The sequence below is a fragment of the Aspergillus caelatus genome, assembly GCF_009193585.1.
Source record: "Aspergillus caelatus strain CBS 763.97 unplaced genomic scaffold BDV27scaffold_34, whole genome shotgun sequence".
In the NCBI taxonomy this organism is placed as follows: Eukaryota; Fungi; Ascomycota; class Eurotiomycetes; order Eurotiales; family Aspergillaceae; genus Aspergillus; species Aspergillus caelatus.
The window spans coordinates 45,928-62,180 of NW_022475297.1; the positions used below are offsets into that span (position 1 = coordinate 45,928).

The 16,253-nt window shown below is 46.8% G+C and overlaps 7 protein-coding genes across 7 annotated transcripts; 4 read left to right on the forward strand and 3 right to left on the reverse strand.

The window, feature by feature from the left end:
* Positions 1–272: 272 nt before the first annotated feature.
* BDV27DRAFT_142685 (DUF2985 domain-containing protein) lies at positions 273–1,182 on the reverse strand (the record flags this gene model as incomplete). The annotated part of the gene is made up of 2 exons (XM_032069989.1): positions 273–855; positions 1,013–1,182. 2 exons carry the CDS (start codon positions 1,180–1,182, stop codon positions 273–275), a joined length of 753 nt encoding a protein of 250 aa, XP_031930613.1.
* A 639-nt stretch (positions 1,183–1,821) lies between these two features.
* On the reverse strand, positions 1,822–4,765 carry BDV27DRAFT_142686 (uncharacterized protein; the record flags this gene model as incomplete). Its single annotated transcript, XM_032069990.1, has 9 exons — positions 1,822–2,009; positions 2,064–2,202; positions 2,355–2,595; positions 2,701–3,073; positions 3,288–3,518; positions 3,815–4,169; positions 4,230–4,381; positions 4,466–4,621; positions 4,678–4,765. The coding sequence occupies 9 exons, from the start codon at positions 4,763–4,765 to the stop codon at positions 1,822–1,824; spliced, it is 1,923 nt and encodes a 640-aa protein (XP_031930614.1).
* Positions 4,766–6,115: 1,350 nt separating this feature from the next.
* BDV27DRAFT_142687 (glycoside hydrolase) lies at positions 6,116–7,222 on the reverse strand (the record flags this gene model as incomplete). Its single annotated transcript, XM_032069991.1, has 4 exons — positions 6,116–6,301; positions 6,353–6,925; positions 6,993–7,145; positions 7,205–7,222. The coding sequence occupies 4 exons, from the start codon at positions 7,220–7,222 to the stop codon at positions 6,116–6,118; spliced, it is 930 nt and encodes a 309-aa protein (XP_031930615.1).
* A 1,926-nt stretch (positions 7,223–9,148) lies between these two features.
* BDV27DRAFT_154828 (agmatinase) lies at positions 9,149–10,410 on the forward strand (the record flags this gene model as incomplete). Its single annotated transcript, XM_032072022.1, has 3 exons — positions 9,149–9,268; positions 9,318–9,444; positions 9,503–10,410. 3 exons carry the CDS (start codon positions 9,149–9,151, stop codon positions 10,408–10,410), a joined length of 1,155 nt encoding a protein of 384 aa, XP_031930616.1.
* A 556-nt stretch (positions 10,411–10,966) lies between these two features.
* On the forward strand, positions 10,967–11,517 carry BDV27DRAFT_123681 (uncharacterized protein). Its single transcript, XM_032065922.1, has 2 exons — positions 10,967–11,058; positions 11,115–11,517. Exons 1-2 carry the CDS (start codon positions 10,993–10,995, stop codon positions 11,262–11,264), a joined length of 216 nt encoding a protein of 71 aa, XP_031930617.1. The 5' UTR covers positions 10,967–10,992; the 3' UTR covers positions 11,265–11,517.
* Positions 11,518–13,374: 1,857 nt separating this feature from the next.
* On the forward strand, positions 13,375–14,100 carry BDV27DRAFT_154829 (glycoside hydrolase family 11 protein; the record flags this gene model as incomplete). Its single annotated transcript, XM_032072023.1, has 2 exons — positions 13,375–13,640; positions 13,701–14,100. The coding sequence occupies 2 exons, from the start codon at positions 13,375–13,377 to the stop codon at positions 14,098–14,100; spliced, it is 666 nt and encodes a 221-aa protein (XP_031930618.1).
* Positions 14,101–14,765: 665 nt separating this feature from the next.
* BDV27DRAFT_154830 (sulfotransferase family protein) lies at positions 14,766–15,717 on the forward strand (the record flags this gene model as incomplete). Its single annotated transcript, XM_032072024.1, has 2 exons — positions 14,766–15,415; positions 15,480–15,717. 2 exons carry the CDS (start codon positions 14,766–14,768, stop codon positions 15,715–15,717), a joined length of 888 nt encoding a protein of 295 aa, XP_031930619.1.
* Between the last annotated feature and the right edge of the window lie 536 nt (positions 15,718–16,253).

Genomic DNA, 16,253 nt, shown 5'->3' on the forward strand with positions numbered 1-16,253 from the left:
GCCTGACTACTTTCCTGGCCACTATTATGGCTTTCCAGTACTGCCAATGCTTGCCGTCTCATCCATTATCCATGCCATATGACAAGTCGAATACATGGAAGAAAATTATATACGTAAGGTGAATACGCCAATTCCGGGAAGCCCTCTTACAGCTGTCTAGTCTGTCTTTTAGGTTGACCCTGTAATGCGATTAAATAATGGATATACCGCTCACGTGGCGTGTTGTTTGAGTAGCTCTATCAAATCTTGGAACATAATCGCAAAGGAAAATCTTAATCTACCTCTCTCAGTATTCTAGTCCTTCGGCCTTCGGCATATGATACCCACCCCCCCAAGCCGGCAACGCCACAAGCCAAGGCCACAAATAAGCCTGTTGTCCAACTGGGACGATTGAATCTGTCCATTCCCCACATAAATCCTGCTAGGAATGCCTGAAACACCGTATTCCAACAGTTGCACCATATTACCAGATCCAGTTTCCACGGTGGGCTCGGTTGAACACATAGAGCCGGAGTAGACACCTCTTCCACACCAATGTCGATCGGTCTACGGTAGAACCATGAGCGATGGATATCGCACAAGCGGGCGAGACCAATCTGTTGGCCCCCTACTCTCCATTTGACCCAGAAATAGAGATCACGGATACGCCATGGTGCCAAGCCAAAACCAGTGATGCAGAAAAGGGCGTTTAGGATTTGTGAATCAATTTCGATCCACTTCTTGCGAGCAGAATGGATGTCATCACAGGTCGGGTGGCACATAGCAGGAGCAGCGTTGCAGATGAGGAGGAAAAGCATGCCACCCCAAGCAATCACGTTAAGTCCATATAATGTAGTCAATAACCCTAGGGGTGTTCTGAGCCAATTCCAGAAGTATTTCAACTTTGTCCTGATTTTGCTGGGCGATGGCGTATCCGGGAGAGAATCAAATTGTGTTCTATGGGCGTCCTAAGTCAACAATGGCACTGCCAATGCACAATAGCTGGGTGTAGCAGGTGAACAACAACACTTACCGTTTTTCTGAGTGCAGGGAAGTGACACTAGAAGTTTCTGCCATTTCACTCGTATTGCCCATTTCATAACTAGAGCTGTTACTAGAATTATGACCTAAGTAAAGAAATCGGAGACCACTTTGGCCGTTCTCTTTGCCCATGTTCATGGGCCCATTGATGGACATAGGCATGGGAAGCTTGAGGCACGGACTCTGTATCGGTATATCCTGAATAAGGCAAGTGAATTGTCAGGGTTAAGAGAAGATCTTGGAATAGAAATTTGTACACGAGAAAGGGGCTTGCATCATAGGCATATTATAAAGTCTCGGGCTTTGGTGGGCGTAAGGCAATTGCTTTTTCAGGTGATTCCACTCTATTAGGTGCACTATAGCCTATAAACATTGATAGAGATCTACCCGGGTATGCTTTACTGTGGTGGAGGTCCATACGCGGTACAAACGTTGGATAGATACAATATAGCCCCACTCAGACTATGGTTTCTCTTGGCTTTGGGCCCGCAGTCAGTTTCCATGTTTAATGTGTACGCAAACGGAAGAGGTTAGGGTGAATTGAAGATTCACATAATACGAATATACGAGAGGGTTAAAACGCCCAGCGCGGCATTGTATCATTACCTCGGAAATTGGGGATTTAAGCAAACGGTCCGTGTATCGCTTTGGATATACAGCGGTAGGTCAGTATCTGGGATATCCAACGACCAGCCAAGAGAAGTGAAACGACAATAGGAAAGAAGACAGATCAAACAAATTATTTAATACAGATTTTCTAGAAATGAAACGACCAAGACCTGGAGATTGGCACCGAATATCTCAACTGAGGGCATTGAATTTAGACAGAACCATCTCAATCTCTCCAGGCGAAGCAGGGAACCTTTGTAACATATACTCCCCAAGTTCTATTTGTGACTCCAAGATCTTTGTCTCCGTAGGGTTGAGGTTCCTCTTTTTAATACTTTTATAAATACCCATAGCTGGGTACGCCATGAGGCCGAACATTGCTATAAGGACATTTTAGTACGAGAATGGCAAGTCCACAAGTTCGAAGCCCTTACCTGCACCTGGCTTTGAGAAGAGTTCAACACTACCCTTGGCAAAGCCCTTTGCAAATCCTGCAGCGCCATCCTTCTTTCCCTCCCGGTAGGGCTTCGTAACAAAGCCGGACAGCCCACCAGCGAAACCAGTATAGAGGCTCTGTATTATAAAGATTATATCTTTAGCATCCGACTATAATGCGCTCGTGATTGCTTCCTTGTTACGACGAAAATGCCACGAAAGGACATCCAAACAAAAGGCAACTCCAGGGAGCGTTACAGCAAGCTTTATAACGAATGTTGATCACTTACCTTTCCAGCATGCGTCATCCCACTTTTCCAGCCCTCTATAGGAACTGCCTTTTCTGGCTGCTCCCCATACAACCTGGGAACATTGCGCAAGCCTTCAGCCAAAGCAGTTGGAACATCCAACAAAGTTCCCTTGACCAAGCTAGATGTCATTTGGGTCATGCCTTTGGTTGGGCTGGTGCTCATCTTGCCTAGCCCTACAGTGAAGTCTGTCATGGTATTGAGCAAAGCGCCTGATGTTGAACTTAAGGGGTCGGTGTATGTCTTTTCAATTCTCATATCCTTGGCTCGATACCTTGTTGAATTAGTCATAACAATTCATATTGTTTTTGCTGACCAATGCACGTACGGTTTTAGGTGCTGCATATCAATCATCTGATGTTGGGAGAGAATAGCCATGGCCTTGTGAGAAAGCTTCAGACCACGCTTTTTATCAACAAGCCAGGCTGCGGTTTCCGAGGGTAGAAGGTCGCATTTCAAATCCTTCCAAGGTATGTGCCGGTGGAAGCTCGCGGCTGCATTGGATACTCCATCTTCCGCCTTCATTTTAACAGCAATGGATGCAGCCGCTTGCTGTGCGCTTTTGGTCAAGCAGAACCTAATGGAATCTGAAAGCGCTTTTGCTGTAAGCTCTTTGTGGTCAATGGGTAACGATCCAGCGCCGGCAGCTGCTACCATTTTAGCCCAGAAGGGCTGGCTAGTTATTGTCAGCTTTTTGTTTTCTAGATGGATAACTTAAGACCAGGATGAGAGAGAGGTCTAGACATACTCGCCAAAGAATGGTACTATGGCTGTCGGACAGCCGTTGAGTAAACCACATGCCGTGGTTCCTGCTCCACCGTGGTGAACCACCGCTGCGACATGCTTGAATAGCCACTCTGTCACATATGTGTTAGCGAGCTATTGTGTACATGGGATATTAAAGGCGAATCAAACCGTGGGGACAATCGTCTATGAACAAAATATTGGGATCATTGCATTCTTGACCCAATTTACTCCATCCTCTGGAGACGATCGCGCGGATGCCCAGTTCTTGACAGACTTCTTGAATGATCCTGGTCATAGCTGCTGGATCATCCATCACGATGCTGCCAAATCCAATATATACCGGTGTAGATCCTCGATGTATGAACTCATGTATCTCCGGGGAATTGTACAAAGGCTCATCTCGAAAGAAGAACCCACAAACAGGTCAGCCACAGCAAGGCAAGGGGGCACAAGGATTAAAAACCAATATATGATGGCCAATCTAAAGGCTTTGGTATCAGTGCGGGAGACCAGCAATAGGTGTGTGGTATTTTCATGGCTTCCATAAGTCCAGCAGCGGTCCTCGGTGACAGCTCATCGAGATTCAGTGTTCTCACACGCCATCGATTGATGAGGTCGGCCAATCTGACACTCATCGTTAGTATTGCGTAAATTAATTTCCATGAAAATCATTTGATGCTAGGATTCTCACCCACTCCATGTCAGCAACTCCACCATACTGTACGACATATAGTTACGGAGCGAAGCATCTGTGCCGGAGCCTTTGACATTTGCCAACGGATGTGGAAATTCCTTGGTAGGACTCCAAGGCATTGTGAACATCATGTGTAGGGGCACCCCCAAGGCCTGGGCGCAATGTATGTGGGCGAAGCTTGGGGGGTTTGCGATAATGGCATCCGCAACAAAAGGTAATTTCGTCTCCGGGTCAGGCTCGACACAAGACCGCCAGCATCCATCCAGCATTTCGGCAATCATCTGGCGTTTCCGACCAATTTCGCCTCCGGCAATGGTTGACATTTTCGGTATGATTCCCGGGTTTTTCACCATGAACTATGTAGATGACATCAGGCCCAGTACTTTGTTGCTAGCTAGGGCTTAGAAAATACTCACGGACATCAGCTCCTCCGGATTTCCACCGATAGGGTAGAACTCTATCCCTGCCTTATGAACAAAGTCCCTAAAATTTGCGTGGGTCGCAAGACGGACACGATGTCCATTCTTTTGTAACCGCGTGCCAAGAGCAATGAATGGCTGGACATCTCCTGTGAGCGGTATATATGATACGGTTAGAAGAAGAAGAAGAAGAGAATTGATCATGACACGCATGACTATAAGGGGCCACCAACCTCTACTCCCTACTATTTGAATGACAATATTCAATGGTGTTATTGCGCTCAGCGGCACATCAGGAAGTGGCCGCGTTTCTGTTGGTAGATTTGAAGGTAGGTAATCGTTCAGGCCTGTCTGCTTGGCCACCACAGTTACATCGATTCGACCGTCATCTGCAATGCACTCAGACGTTATTAGTTAGACTTGACAGACCAGTGTGAAAACTGACCGCGGGCCAATGTGGACGCTTCCATGCAGTCACCAGAGACTGCGACATCGTACGAGGGAGGTGGTTCATCATAGAGATGCGACTCCATGATTGATATCCTGTAAGCAGTTGAGACCCAAAGGGTTATGTGGGATGAGAGTTACCTTCTTTATCCCACCGAAAAAGTAGAAAGACAAGTTTTCTTGGCTACTGTTTGATCGGCAGCCCTATTGAAAACGCAAAATACCGGAGTACTTATAGCGTAATATCCGCTTAACTTTAAGTAATGGGTGGAGCCTTCGTCCCAGAGAACACGAGCATACGAAAGGCAACATTATAGAAGCTGGTAGGATGATGAATCATGATATTGTGAAAGGTTCACCTAATACAACACCCCATGGGCGTGGTGGTCAGATATCGTCTAGATGATATGGTCGAGACTATAGTTTTGTTTCTTATCCTTGGCTTTCCTTTCCTTTTTTTTTTTTTTTTTTTCCTTCACTTACGGCGGACTAAGCGAAGTTCCGGACAATAACGATTTCCTACCAAAATCTCAGTGTTCTATTAAGCCACGCACTTATTTAATAGCGCTCTATACTATTCAGAGTCTTATAGTACATTAAAATCATTAATTAAATTAATAGTATTAAAAATATATAGAGAGGACTATAATATCTGGAACCAGTACTATAGTAGTAGTGGTAGAGATAGTAATACTGGTAGTAGTTAGTAGTTACAGACTAGGCCCTAAGCTTAGGGGTCCCAGTGCCTGCTGGTGGTAAAAATCTAAGTCTAGAGGCTACCGTAACTAAAATTGAAAGTTTTTAAAAGCACTAAAGTACTGCCGGTAAAGGTTTAAAGACAGTAAACATATTTAGAACTAAACCAGCTGACGATTCGATTATCTAGACTATTACTATTAGTGGATAATATAGTAAAGCCTTTAAATAGATTGAATTGGCTAAGTTATGGTGCGTTGGTGTTGGTAAACTTGATAATATTTTACATTATCCGGAACTTCGATTTAGTCTGCCGTATTTACTCCGAGGATCGATTGCTATGCCAGGATAGGCTGCGCACTCTCAAGGTCTGTTTCATACAACTTCAGTCTATTGACCCCTGAAGCGTTAGGTTAGAGAAGGTTATGGAATCAACCATGATTCGCTTCTGTGAAGCTATCATTCCTAAAGGTTAGAAAGAGAAGATAGCAAGAGCACCAGGAGTCCAGGACCCACTTCATGTCCGAAGGAAGTAATCCCGCCCTAGTCGTATATTCGTATATTCGTATAATCGCATAGTCGTACAGTCGCATAGGTAGAAAGAACCATGGAACCCATGCATGATAGTGGAGCTGTGGTTAAGTGTGGAAAAGGTTAATCTCCCCCAATGTAGTTTTGCCCTCTATTGGAATCTATGCTGCTTCACGGCACAAAAGCAGGAATGTCATTGCACACCTCATTTACTCGAGCATCTTCTCGATCCCATGGTAGACACCCTTCTTGGTGTAAGTGATATCCCACAAACAGGGATCTCTGAACCCGGGAATCGCCGCCAAACCCAGTAGTGCGCATCGGAAACTCTTCCAGACAGTGATACCAACGCATCTTGGTGTATCGAGACAGGCACGCAAGGTATCAAAGTAAACCTAGGCTTGTTGGGCGGTTTTTGCATGGTCGCTCGGCATCTGGATGAGAACATCAAGCTCACTATACGCTACCTCTACACCGAGGTTGGTGAACTGTTGGAGACTCGCCATCTGGCTCTCGTAATCCGGCAATTGGATTGCGGGGAAGTGTGCTTGCAATCCGACACCATCGACCCTTACTCCTTGGCCTAGTAGCTCCTTGATGAGATTGGCTGCAGCAATTGACTTTTTATTCACAGATTCAATCCCGTAGTCGTTGTAATAAAGTCTGGCTGCGGGATCGTATTTTGCGGTCAGCTGGTAGGCAATAGGAATGTATTCCGCTCCAATAATGTTATACCAAGTCGTCTCACGGTAGCTTTCATCATCATTGAATGCTTCGTTAACTACATCCCAGGTATAACAGCGTCCCCTAAAATACCGAACAACGTTCTTGATATGGTTCTCCATGATGACCAACAGGGTTGGGCGGTCCCAGCTGCCCGAAGTTAGCCATCCAGGGAGACCGTTATGCCACACCAAATTGTGGCAGCGGACCTTTTGACCCTGGGTCAATGCATGATTAACGACCCGGTCAGCATTAGCGAAGTTAAAAACGCCACGCTGTGGCTCGGTGGCATCGAACTATGTCGAGCATAGGTATAGCAGGTTTTCGACACACAGTTGTAGCAGGAGAGGGGTCACATCGTACCTTTTGGCTGTTCTCAGGGGTAATTTGACCAACTTCGGTGGAGTCATCCAGGAAGGTAATGTACCTGATATCATTGAAATATCCCACATCATTTGCGGTTCCAAAGTAGAGCTTCCCCGCACTTGCATGAGGGAGTTCAAGCCCGAGCCCTCTCTTTGAGATGCCAAAGAAGTGCCCATGCCTAGAGGAGGCAGTGCAAGAAAGGAAGCAACAACGGGGCTAAGCTTCATCTTAGTATTTCGACGTCATATAGCGGGATTCCTTGACTAGAAATCACCGCAGAGGACAATGCAAACCGTAGGCCGGTGGCATTAGTGAAACATTTATAGCTTCATCTGCATAAGACCCAAACATACCAGCATAGAAAATAGCTACCCCCATGATATCTTCAATCTCTTCACTGATTTTAGATGGTGGATTTCCCTCTTACCCTTTTCCAATCTACATCGGAATGGATTCAATTTCCACCAACAATACTGAAAATGCTGCACAGCCTAACCTTGGCAGTTTGATGAGGATCTACTCTACGTACACGAATATCCCTGTAAGTCGACGCATGCTAATACAAATACGTGGGATTGGCAACCTTCATGACAATGGTCATCGATAGTAAATGCGGGGTAAATGGCTCGGGGTTGGGGAAACCATCTTAGCTCACATGGTTCGAGTCTCGTAACTTTGTATAGAAGAGTACCGCTTCCTTCTTGAACAATCACATGCTGTGTCGGCAGGTTTCATGGATCTTCCATCGTACATCCACGGACCCTCAATTGTGAGTTATGACATGTGAAGACTGGGCTACAGGAGATATATCATGAATCTCACACCACTTGCAGTATCGTGGTGAAGTTAGTAACTCATATAATGGGGAACCAGTCCACAACTACCTGTCATCCTGTGTTCTTTCAGGCATTGAAGATCTCTTAGACCGCGAAGAGGTAATTATCCCAATTCTATTTTTCTACATTCTGGTATACCAAGTTTAATATGATTATGGCCATGGGTATACATTATCTCGCTAGCACTTAGTGGTGCATCTTAAGTCCCTATGGGATAATCGGAAGCTATAGATATAGGAAAGACGCCAGGATCGGAGGAACCGGCTAATACGAGGATACGGGAATGCGAGTATATAAACCCTTTTCAAATTATTCTCTGATTCTCCACGATGCGATACTTGCATTGGGCATATGATATGATCCATATTAACGAGATTGTCTCGTCCGCGGGCCTGGGTGCGGCAGTAGAGGGCAGCTCTCGGGCTAAACGTGACCGAGTGCGATATGGCGCCCAATTGTTACGTTAGACATAGTATATAGTCGTGCAAGTTCACTAGAGCAGCAATGACAACTTGCCAATAGCTTCTCAACAGGCTTATTGGACTATCGTACAGCATATATAATCCTACTACCATGGAAATACTAGTTGCCTATACTAGCGAGCACCTCGCAAGATATAGTTATGTAGCAGAATGCTCACAACCGGTTTTAATTCAAACCAGTTGCCTTACCAGATTATCTTACAATATCCTTAACAGTGGGACAGGAAAATGAATCTGATAAGTTTGTAGGTCACATAGATTGCGAGGATGACTATTGTAGTACTTTGTTCGCTAGTCACTTTATGTGACTATGTTCAATCTGGACTATCATACCTAACCACAGCTTTCACACTATACCCATTGATCTAATTTCAACGTTTCATTTAGCTTCACTGGATATAAGATGCAGATATATTTCAAAGCTGTCGTCTGGACCTTTCCTTCGCTTGGATCAATTCTGCTTAGGATGTATCTTCTTGGCATCATGAGCACATGAAGATCATTCCGAAATGGGAAAACAGACTGTAGCATAGCATTCCAATGAGATGGAGCGAGCACGCCATGCGTCAAAGGAACACCGCATTCGGATTTCCTAGGAAGGCTTACCACCTTGTTTTTTAAAGACGAATGTCCGTTCTTCCGGCCTTCTAGTGAGGAATCAAATGTTGACATCCTGACAGCTCGTCCCGTTCCGTTTGCAGCGACCCATGCCACCTTATGTTACAACCTGACAATTCAGCAAAACGTTAGTGTTTTCCAAGTTTCCATAATTTAAGTAAATGGAAAAAGCCTTTGGACTGAAAAGCTACGGGAATATCTCGACTCTGGCGCTATCATGGTTTTCGCATCGTCCATGCGTAGGCGTACCTTAATTTTATGCTGTGCTTCACTAGTCTTGTGTAGTGCAGCTAGAGATGCCACATCACCCCCTGCAGGACAAAAATGGGATTTTGATGTGAGTCGCAGATTCCGTAATGTGACAGTTCCCTACTAATATAGGTTAGTGGGGATATTCTGGGATTTCGACATTTGGGCACCTGCGACACGAACGATGCCTTGCAGATCCTAGCATTCCGTTCGATATAGCCGTCTTGGGCATCCCTTTCGACACAGCGGCCAGTTACCGGCCAGGTAGGCATTGAGTGTACGAACTGTAATGATAGATCGGCATCTAACAAGGCGGGCTTAGGTGCAAGATTCGGTCCTCGGGCTATTCGAGCAGCATCGAACCGACATCTCCCTAGTCGGGGCTTTAGTCCATACGCGGGGATCAATCCGTATATGTCATGGGCACAGGTATTGGACTGTGGAGATATTCCAGTTACCCCGTTCGACAATGAACTCGCCTTGAAGCAAATGACCGAGGCATTGCAAGAGCTGAGCGAAAGGTCGGCAACGAGTTCGAAAGATGGTCAGCCACCTAAGCTAATTTTGCTTGGGGGCGACCATTCCATCGCACTACCTGCTCTTCGAGCGCTGAAGAGCGCATATAAACAGCCGATAACCGTAGTTCACTTCGATGCCCATCTGGACACTTTACATCCCAACAGCTATCCCAGTGTATGGTCGTCTCCCCAGTCCGATTTTACACACGGGTCCATGTTCTGGTTAGCTACAAAGGAAGGCTTGATACAGAACGGTACCTCAGTGCATGCCGGTCTCCGCACTCGTCTTACCGGCACTGGTTGGGAGGACTATCAAAGGGATGATGAGCAAGGATTCCTGAGGCTGACGACCGAGGACATCGATGAGATCGGCCCACAGGGCATCGTGGACAAGATTATACGTCGCGTTGGCACTGAGCATCCTGTATATCTATCCTTCGATATAGATGTCTTGGATCCAGGTATTGCGCCCGGGACTGGCGCCCCAGAGCCAGGAGGCTGGACGATGCGTGAAGTTAATAGGATTATGAGGGGCCTGCGCCCACTTAACATTGTCGGTGCCGATATTGTCGAGGTTTCACCAGCTTATGACGACAAAGGTGAGAGCACCGCGTTTGCGGCTGCTCAAATTGCGTACGAGTTGATCACGAACTGGGTGCTGAGCGGATCCGACACAGACAGGGTAGAGGACACAGTGAAGACAGAGCTCTAATGCAGCTGTCGCAAAATGGCAGACATCATCGTCGCCTTTTACCTCTTCTTTCCCGGGCTGGCCTTTTTTTTTTTTTTTTTTTCACCTTTTTATCCTATAATCATTAGTTGAAACGTTGAGGGAGAGGTATTGTCCGTTCTAGTGCTCTTCGTGTGCCTTACCGGTTTACGGTCAAAGACGACCGATTTTTAGACATGATATTGATCGCAACCTATATATACTTCAGAAGATTGTAACAGGCCGTAGCGAGGATAGTGGAGTATATCGGAAAGCTAATATACAATGCTCGTATCAAATGTCGTTCGCCACTAAAAGTATCCATGGGCACTATCCCCCAACAAGCACAAGCTCAACCACGAGCTTTTAGGCATTGACTGAAATCCTGGAGAACCATGGTACTGTGGCATCTATTCATTGGCAAATTCGGGAGACATGACAGCTCTAGCCAGATATGATGTCAGTGTGGCTCAGGATTTCAAACTCTCTTATAAACAGGGCCCGCCCCAGGTCTGGCTACGTACTTGAACATAACTATCAGTGAAATCAACTATATACCGATTTACTACTGAACTACCTCTTACAATGTACCAGCAAATTATTGGTCGTTCCGGGCGACAGATCAGCACTGTAGCCAGGAGAGCCGGGACAGTATGCCATACTGCGTCGCTTTTTACAGCCTCTAACTAATATGCTAGCCTTCACAGAACGATAACTCCTCTAATCGAACACAAATAAACCCATCCATGTTGCGCAGACAGGGTCCTGCCTGGGTTCTTGCAGGGGGCGGAATGGTTGCCACCTTGGAAGGTGTTTATTTAATGTTACGTTCGTTCCGACGCCTGAGATACATCTAGTCTGAGCCAAAGGTTGAATGGTTATATGGCGAATGGGGGACCTTCGTGGTCCATTTCAGGAGGTGGATGACAAAAATGTCTCTACGAATCACCTACACCGTCACTCACTATACTTTGACTGTCGGAAATTCGAGACCGTGTCAGCGTCATTTGAGCTTCGGAAAAAGCGAACAAAACAATATGATAATGGAGCATTGTACTGTGCACTATATACCAAGCAAAAAATGTTCTTATTGCTCCACATACTTGCCATCTAATAAATAATTTAAGACATTGTCATTGCCTTTGGCGTTAGGAGTGGTTTGATATCAGTACCAACAGGGTACTTTGGCCTTTGCAAGTCTTGACTTAGTCCGCCTAAAATTGGGGACAGGTAGAAACGACCTCGAACTCTACGAAGACTTGTCACCTATTCATGTAATACTGTCGATAGGGTATAATTTCCAGCGTTCTGTAAATCCTCTGATAGCTCCTGGAAGAATAGTGGTTGATCGTCACATATTTCAATCTTCATTATTCAAACTTCTCTCAGGTATTCGTCGATGCGTGTGCCGACAGAAATTCCGACCTCCCTAATCATATACCTATCAATATTTGGTAATAACGTCTAACAATGAACTGTACCAGACGTTTTGGCAGCTTTCCATTCTGGCGAGAAAACAATGCCATTTGCCTATACAATCTGTGATACCACAATTGCCGCCCCAGCGACTTAGGAACATCCGTAAGAAATTTAATAGGCTATATCTCATAACGAAGCGATAATGTCTACTATGGCTATCCGGGTAGATTGACTCCTGACATACTATGCCGTCATAACCGATTAACACGTAGCCGGAAAGTCCGTATACTGCCGGGCCGCCAGTGGTCCAGTTAGCAGTCAGAATGAGCAACAGAACTTCCAGTCTCAAGTTACTGGTTGCGGCTAAATATGTCGCCCTTCTGTAATAGATCGAACTTAGCTATGGGTCCGGCGGGCAGGCTAAACTAGGAGTAAGCCTAAGATCAGACCCTTACCGGGCTGTACCGAATGATTGAATTCAGGCAGAAGATATGCTTTGCGTTTAATGCAGGAAATTGTATTGAGAATGTCTCCACCGGTACGTTTGGGAGCTCAATTGTTTCAAGGGGCTTCTTTTGCGGTACATAATCCCGACGCCAACTTGGAGCATTATCGGGCTTTGCAAGAGACGATTCTTGTCCTAGACTCTAGCAGTGATGTAATGTTATTTTGTGTCATGAATCTTCATACTATAGATTAGGGTCTAGAACTGGGGGTACAACTGTCTGCCGTGTCGGGGAGGTATAGAGTCAGGCCATCTAGCCTTGGCTTAATCTACTTGGCATGTTCGCAAATAGTCTATATAGGAAGGCTTATGTTGACCCTATAATCTTCTGCTTAATGTGCCAACATAGCTTACGTTAGAGGAGTAGGATAAACATTTTCCAAGATATGAGGGGGGTCTACCAAAACATTCAACCTGTTAGCAACGGTCACCATCCCGCCGGCGTCGTATTCTTTTAATTGCAGGACATATGACTTCTTGAATACCAGGATATATCGTCCTAGCGAGTCAGATTTGAAGTGCTGGTTGTTTGGCCCATGCTTTAGTCGACTGCCGACATGGTAACATGAACTTGGCATGGGGCACCTAGGGAGGCCTTGTCGAAAAGTGGAGCGAAACTAGAGCCGGGAGACTTCAGCATAGGGAAATGCGGTCCGATGACGATACCCACATAGCACTTGGCTTGGACCCGCCAGGAGCCAATAGGGGATAAAGCACGGCCACATGCGAGTTAAGAATAGCCCGCTGGTTATGGTCAGTGGGCACTGGCCGGATAAATTGCGGGTTTCGATCGTTGTCATGAAACAAAAGTCCGTCCGGCAATTTTAGGTGGATAATGTTCCGGAAGCCCTAGGTACCCAGGAGCCACAAGGCTTGATTCATGAAACAATAAACTCTATTCTAGGCAATTTAGTCGTTTCGAATAGACATCCTGAAGCTCAATGCGGTAGCTATAAAGGGGACTTCGTGTCCCTGCGATTGACAGTGATCATCAACTGCAATTCTTCCAACACGTCCACAGTAACAAGAACAACACCGTCGCCATGGTTAGCTTCTCTTCTCTCCTTCTCGCGGTCTCCGCTGTCTCCGGTGCTTTGGCTGCCCCCGGTGATTCCACACTGGTCGAGCTCGCCAAGCGCGCCATCACCAGCTCCGAGACGGGCACCAACAACGGCTACTACTACTCTTTCTGGACCAACGGCGGTGGTGATGTCGAATACACCAATGGCAATGGCGGCCAGTACAGTGTGAAGTGGACAAACTGCGACAACTTCGTTGCCGGAAAGGGATGGAACCCTGGCAGTGCTAAGTATGATACGACTCGAGACGTCTTGAAACCCACAAGCCACTAACATCATCGTGTTACCAGGACTGTCACCTACAGCGGTGAGTGGGAGAGCAACAGTAACAGCTATGTCTCTCTCTACGGCTGGACCCAGAACCCCCTCGTCGAATACTACATCGTTGACAAGTACGGCGACTACGATCCCTCCACCGGAGCTACCGAGCTCGGCACCGTCGAGAGCGACGGCGGCACCTACAAGATCTACCAGACTACTCGTGAGAACGCCCCCTCCATTGAGGGCACCTCGACCTTCAACCAGTACTGGTCCGTCCGCCAGAGCGGCCGTGTTGGTGGTACCATCACTGCTCAGAACCACTTCGATGCCTGGGCCAACGCCGGTTTGGAGCTGGGTACGCACAACTACATGATCCTTGCCACCGAGGGTTACCAGAGCAGCGGGTCTGCCACCATTACCGTCGAGTAAATCAGGTCGTTTTCATTTGCAGGATACCGTGGCGAACTTTCTTGTGTAGCGTGATCCGTAGATGATGTTTTTTTCCTTCCATTTCGACTGGAATTCCGAGTGTTCCATTCTGCTTGCCAACCACCGGAGATCCCATAATTGGTGTTTCTTGCTGGTGTTGCAGTGTACATAGTTGTACAGAGTCATATTATCTTTTTTTTTTTCCACCTTTTAGTTAGTGAAACCAATACCTTCACTGCCCCAGTTAACCTTGCTCCAAAACTCTCTGACGATCCGCGTGTACACTAACGGATCGGAACCGATTTAAGTCCACCAAATACGAGCGGAGAACGGAGGACAGACACGTTCTATTTCCAAGCGAGTCGCTAATGCTGTCGATCGACTAGATTAAAACCAACCAGATGTCACAAGTCTTCCAGTGGCAATGCTTTCCACAATATTCCAGTCACTTGATCGTAGCCCTAAGGAGCCAAACCCGTCTTCAGGCCGCCCACACGAGTCCGCAGGGCGACGCAACACGTTAATGAATACCTAAAGTTTTTCCGAAAGCCTAGGCAGTGCCCAAAGCGCATGGTAGTTATGGTTATATAAGGTCACCATCATCGGTGCGGGGGTCGGGCATGCATTGAGTAAACAGCCTTACAATCGCATAACCTCTCACAACCATGGACCTGGTCGAACGATGGATATACAACCCCCCGGCGCCGCCAAAACGGACGCGGGACAGACCGATGAAGGTGCTCGCACTGGGCATGTCTCGGTCGGGGACGGAGTCTCTGTCGCGTGCCCTCCGTATCCTCGGGTATGATCATGTCTTCCATGGCTTTGAAATGTGGCAAAACACGCCAATGCTCTGGCGGTCGTGGGCGATGCTCGGGCGACGGAAATGGGGCAACGCTGGTACTGCCGATGGAAAGACTGGCATTACGAGGGAGGATTTCGATAACTTACTCGGACACTGCGAAGCCATCACCGACCAGCCTGGTACACTCTTTGCCCCGGAATTGATCGCCGCCTATCCCGAAGCCAAAGTGATTCTCAACCGCCGCGACGTCGACTCCTGGTATCCCAGCCTCTGCACTGTCCTTCGCCCATTAACCACCGGATTGTTTTATCACGTGCTGCCCTGGTTCAATGCCGACCTCTATTGGGAAGCGCAATATGTTCGGGGTTGTCTGATGCCTTTCTTTCACGGGTCTTGGGAGCAGCACGGCAAATGGGTCTATGAGCAGCACAGTGCCACTATTAGGGGGATGGCCCCGTCGGATCGGTTTCTGGAGTGGACGGTAGAGGATGGCTGGGAGCCTCTATGCCGGTGAGTTTGTTTGCGATATGTTGTGTTTTGCGAAAATGCGACCGTAGCTGAATGTGTGGGTTAGGTTCCTAGAGAAAGACGTCCCTACAGAAGAGTTCCCCAACGGCAACACCGTGGACAATGCTCTGGATGCCCATAATAACAATGTAGACAAATGTGTCGCCTCGGCGGTCCGTAACCTGACTATTTCGGTGGTCTGTGTTGGGGTTGCAGTCGCATATGGTTTAGGAGGTCATCGTGTCGAGTGGCAGCAATGGGCCTACTCTCTCAACTTCCGCGAGAGTATAAACAACCTCCTTTAACGTACAAACGCCGGGGAATTGAACATGACTACTCAGACGTAGTGGAAGGAAGAATGGAGGTCATTCGAATCAAATGTTCTATTTTCCTACAGTGATCGATGACGCCAACAAACTCCATAATGACACCATCACTTTAGCCTCACTACAAAATCCATAACTGCATAAAACCTATATTTATGTATAATCAACGAGATTGATCTGCATTATGAATGGTCTCTATATCAAATTATTTGCAGTAATAGGAGAGTGTAGGAGAGATTATGCGAAACACACGGAGACACACGAACGAATATTATACTACATCCTGGCAAATCCTGCACATCTTCTGCCGAGACTTTTCTGGAAGGCACTCGCGGAGCATGCATGATATTATACATCCAATGTGATTCCACAAGTTAATAATGAGGCGCAACTTAAAACACGGTTGGAACAGTCTATATTTGATCTAGAAGCAAATGTGTGCCTGGACAGATGGGAATGCCGTCAACCACTCCCGAAGACATACAAGCCAGCCGAAGTCTAGCACAGCCATCCGA

Excerpts from the sequence above, each read along its gene's own strand:
- BDV27DRAFT_123681 (XM_032065922.1), top strand. The coding sequence starts at position 10,993 with ATGTACCAGCAAATTATTGGTCGTTCCGGGCGACAGATCAGCACTGTA. Across the intron at positions 11,059-11,114 it reads TAGCCAGGAGAGCCGGGACA|AACGATAACTCCTCTAATCG; the intron begins GTATGCCATACT and ends TAGCCTTCACAG.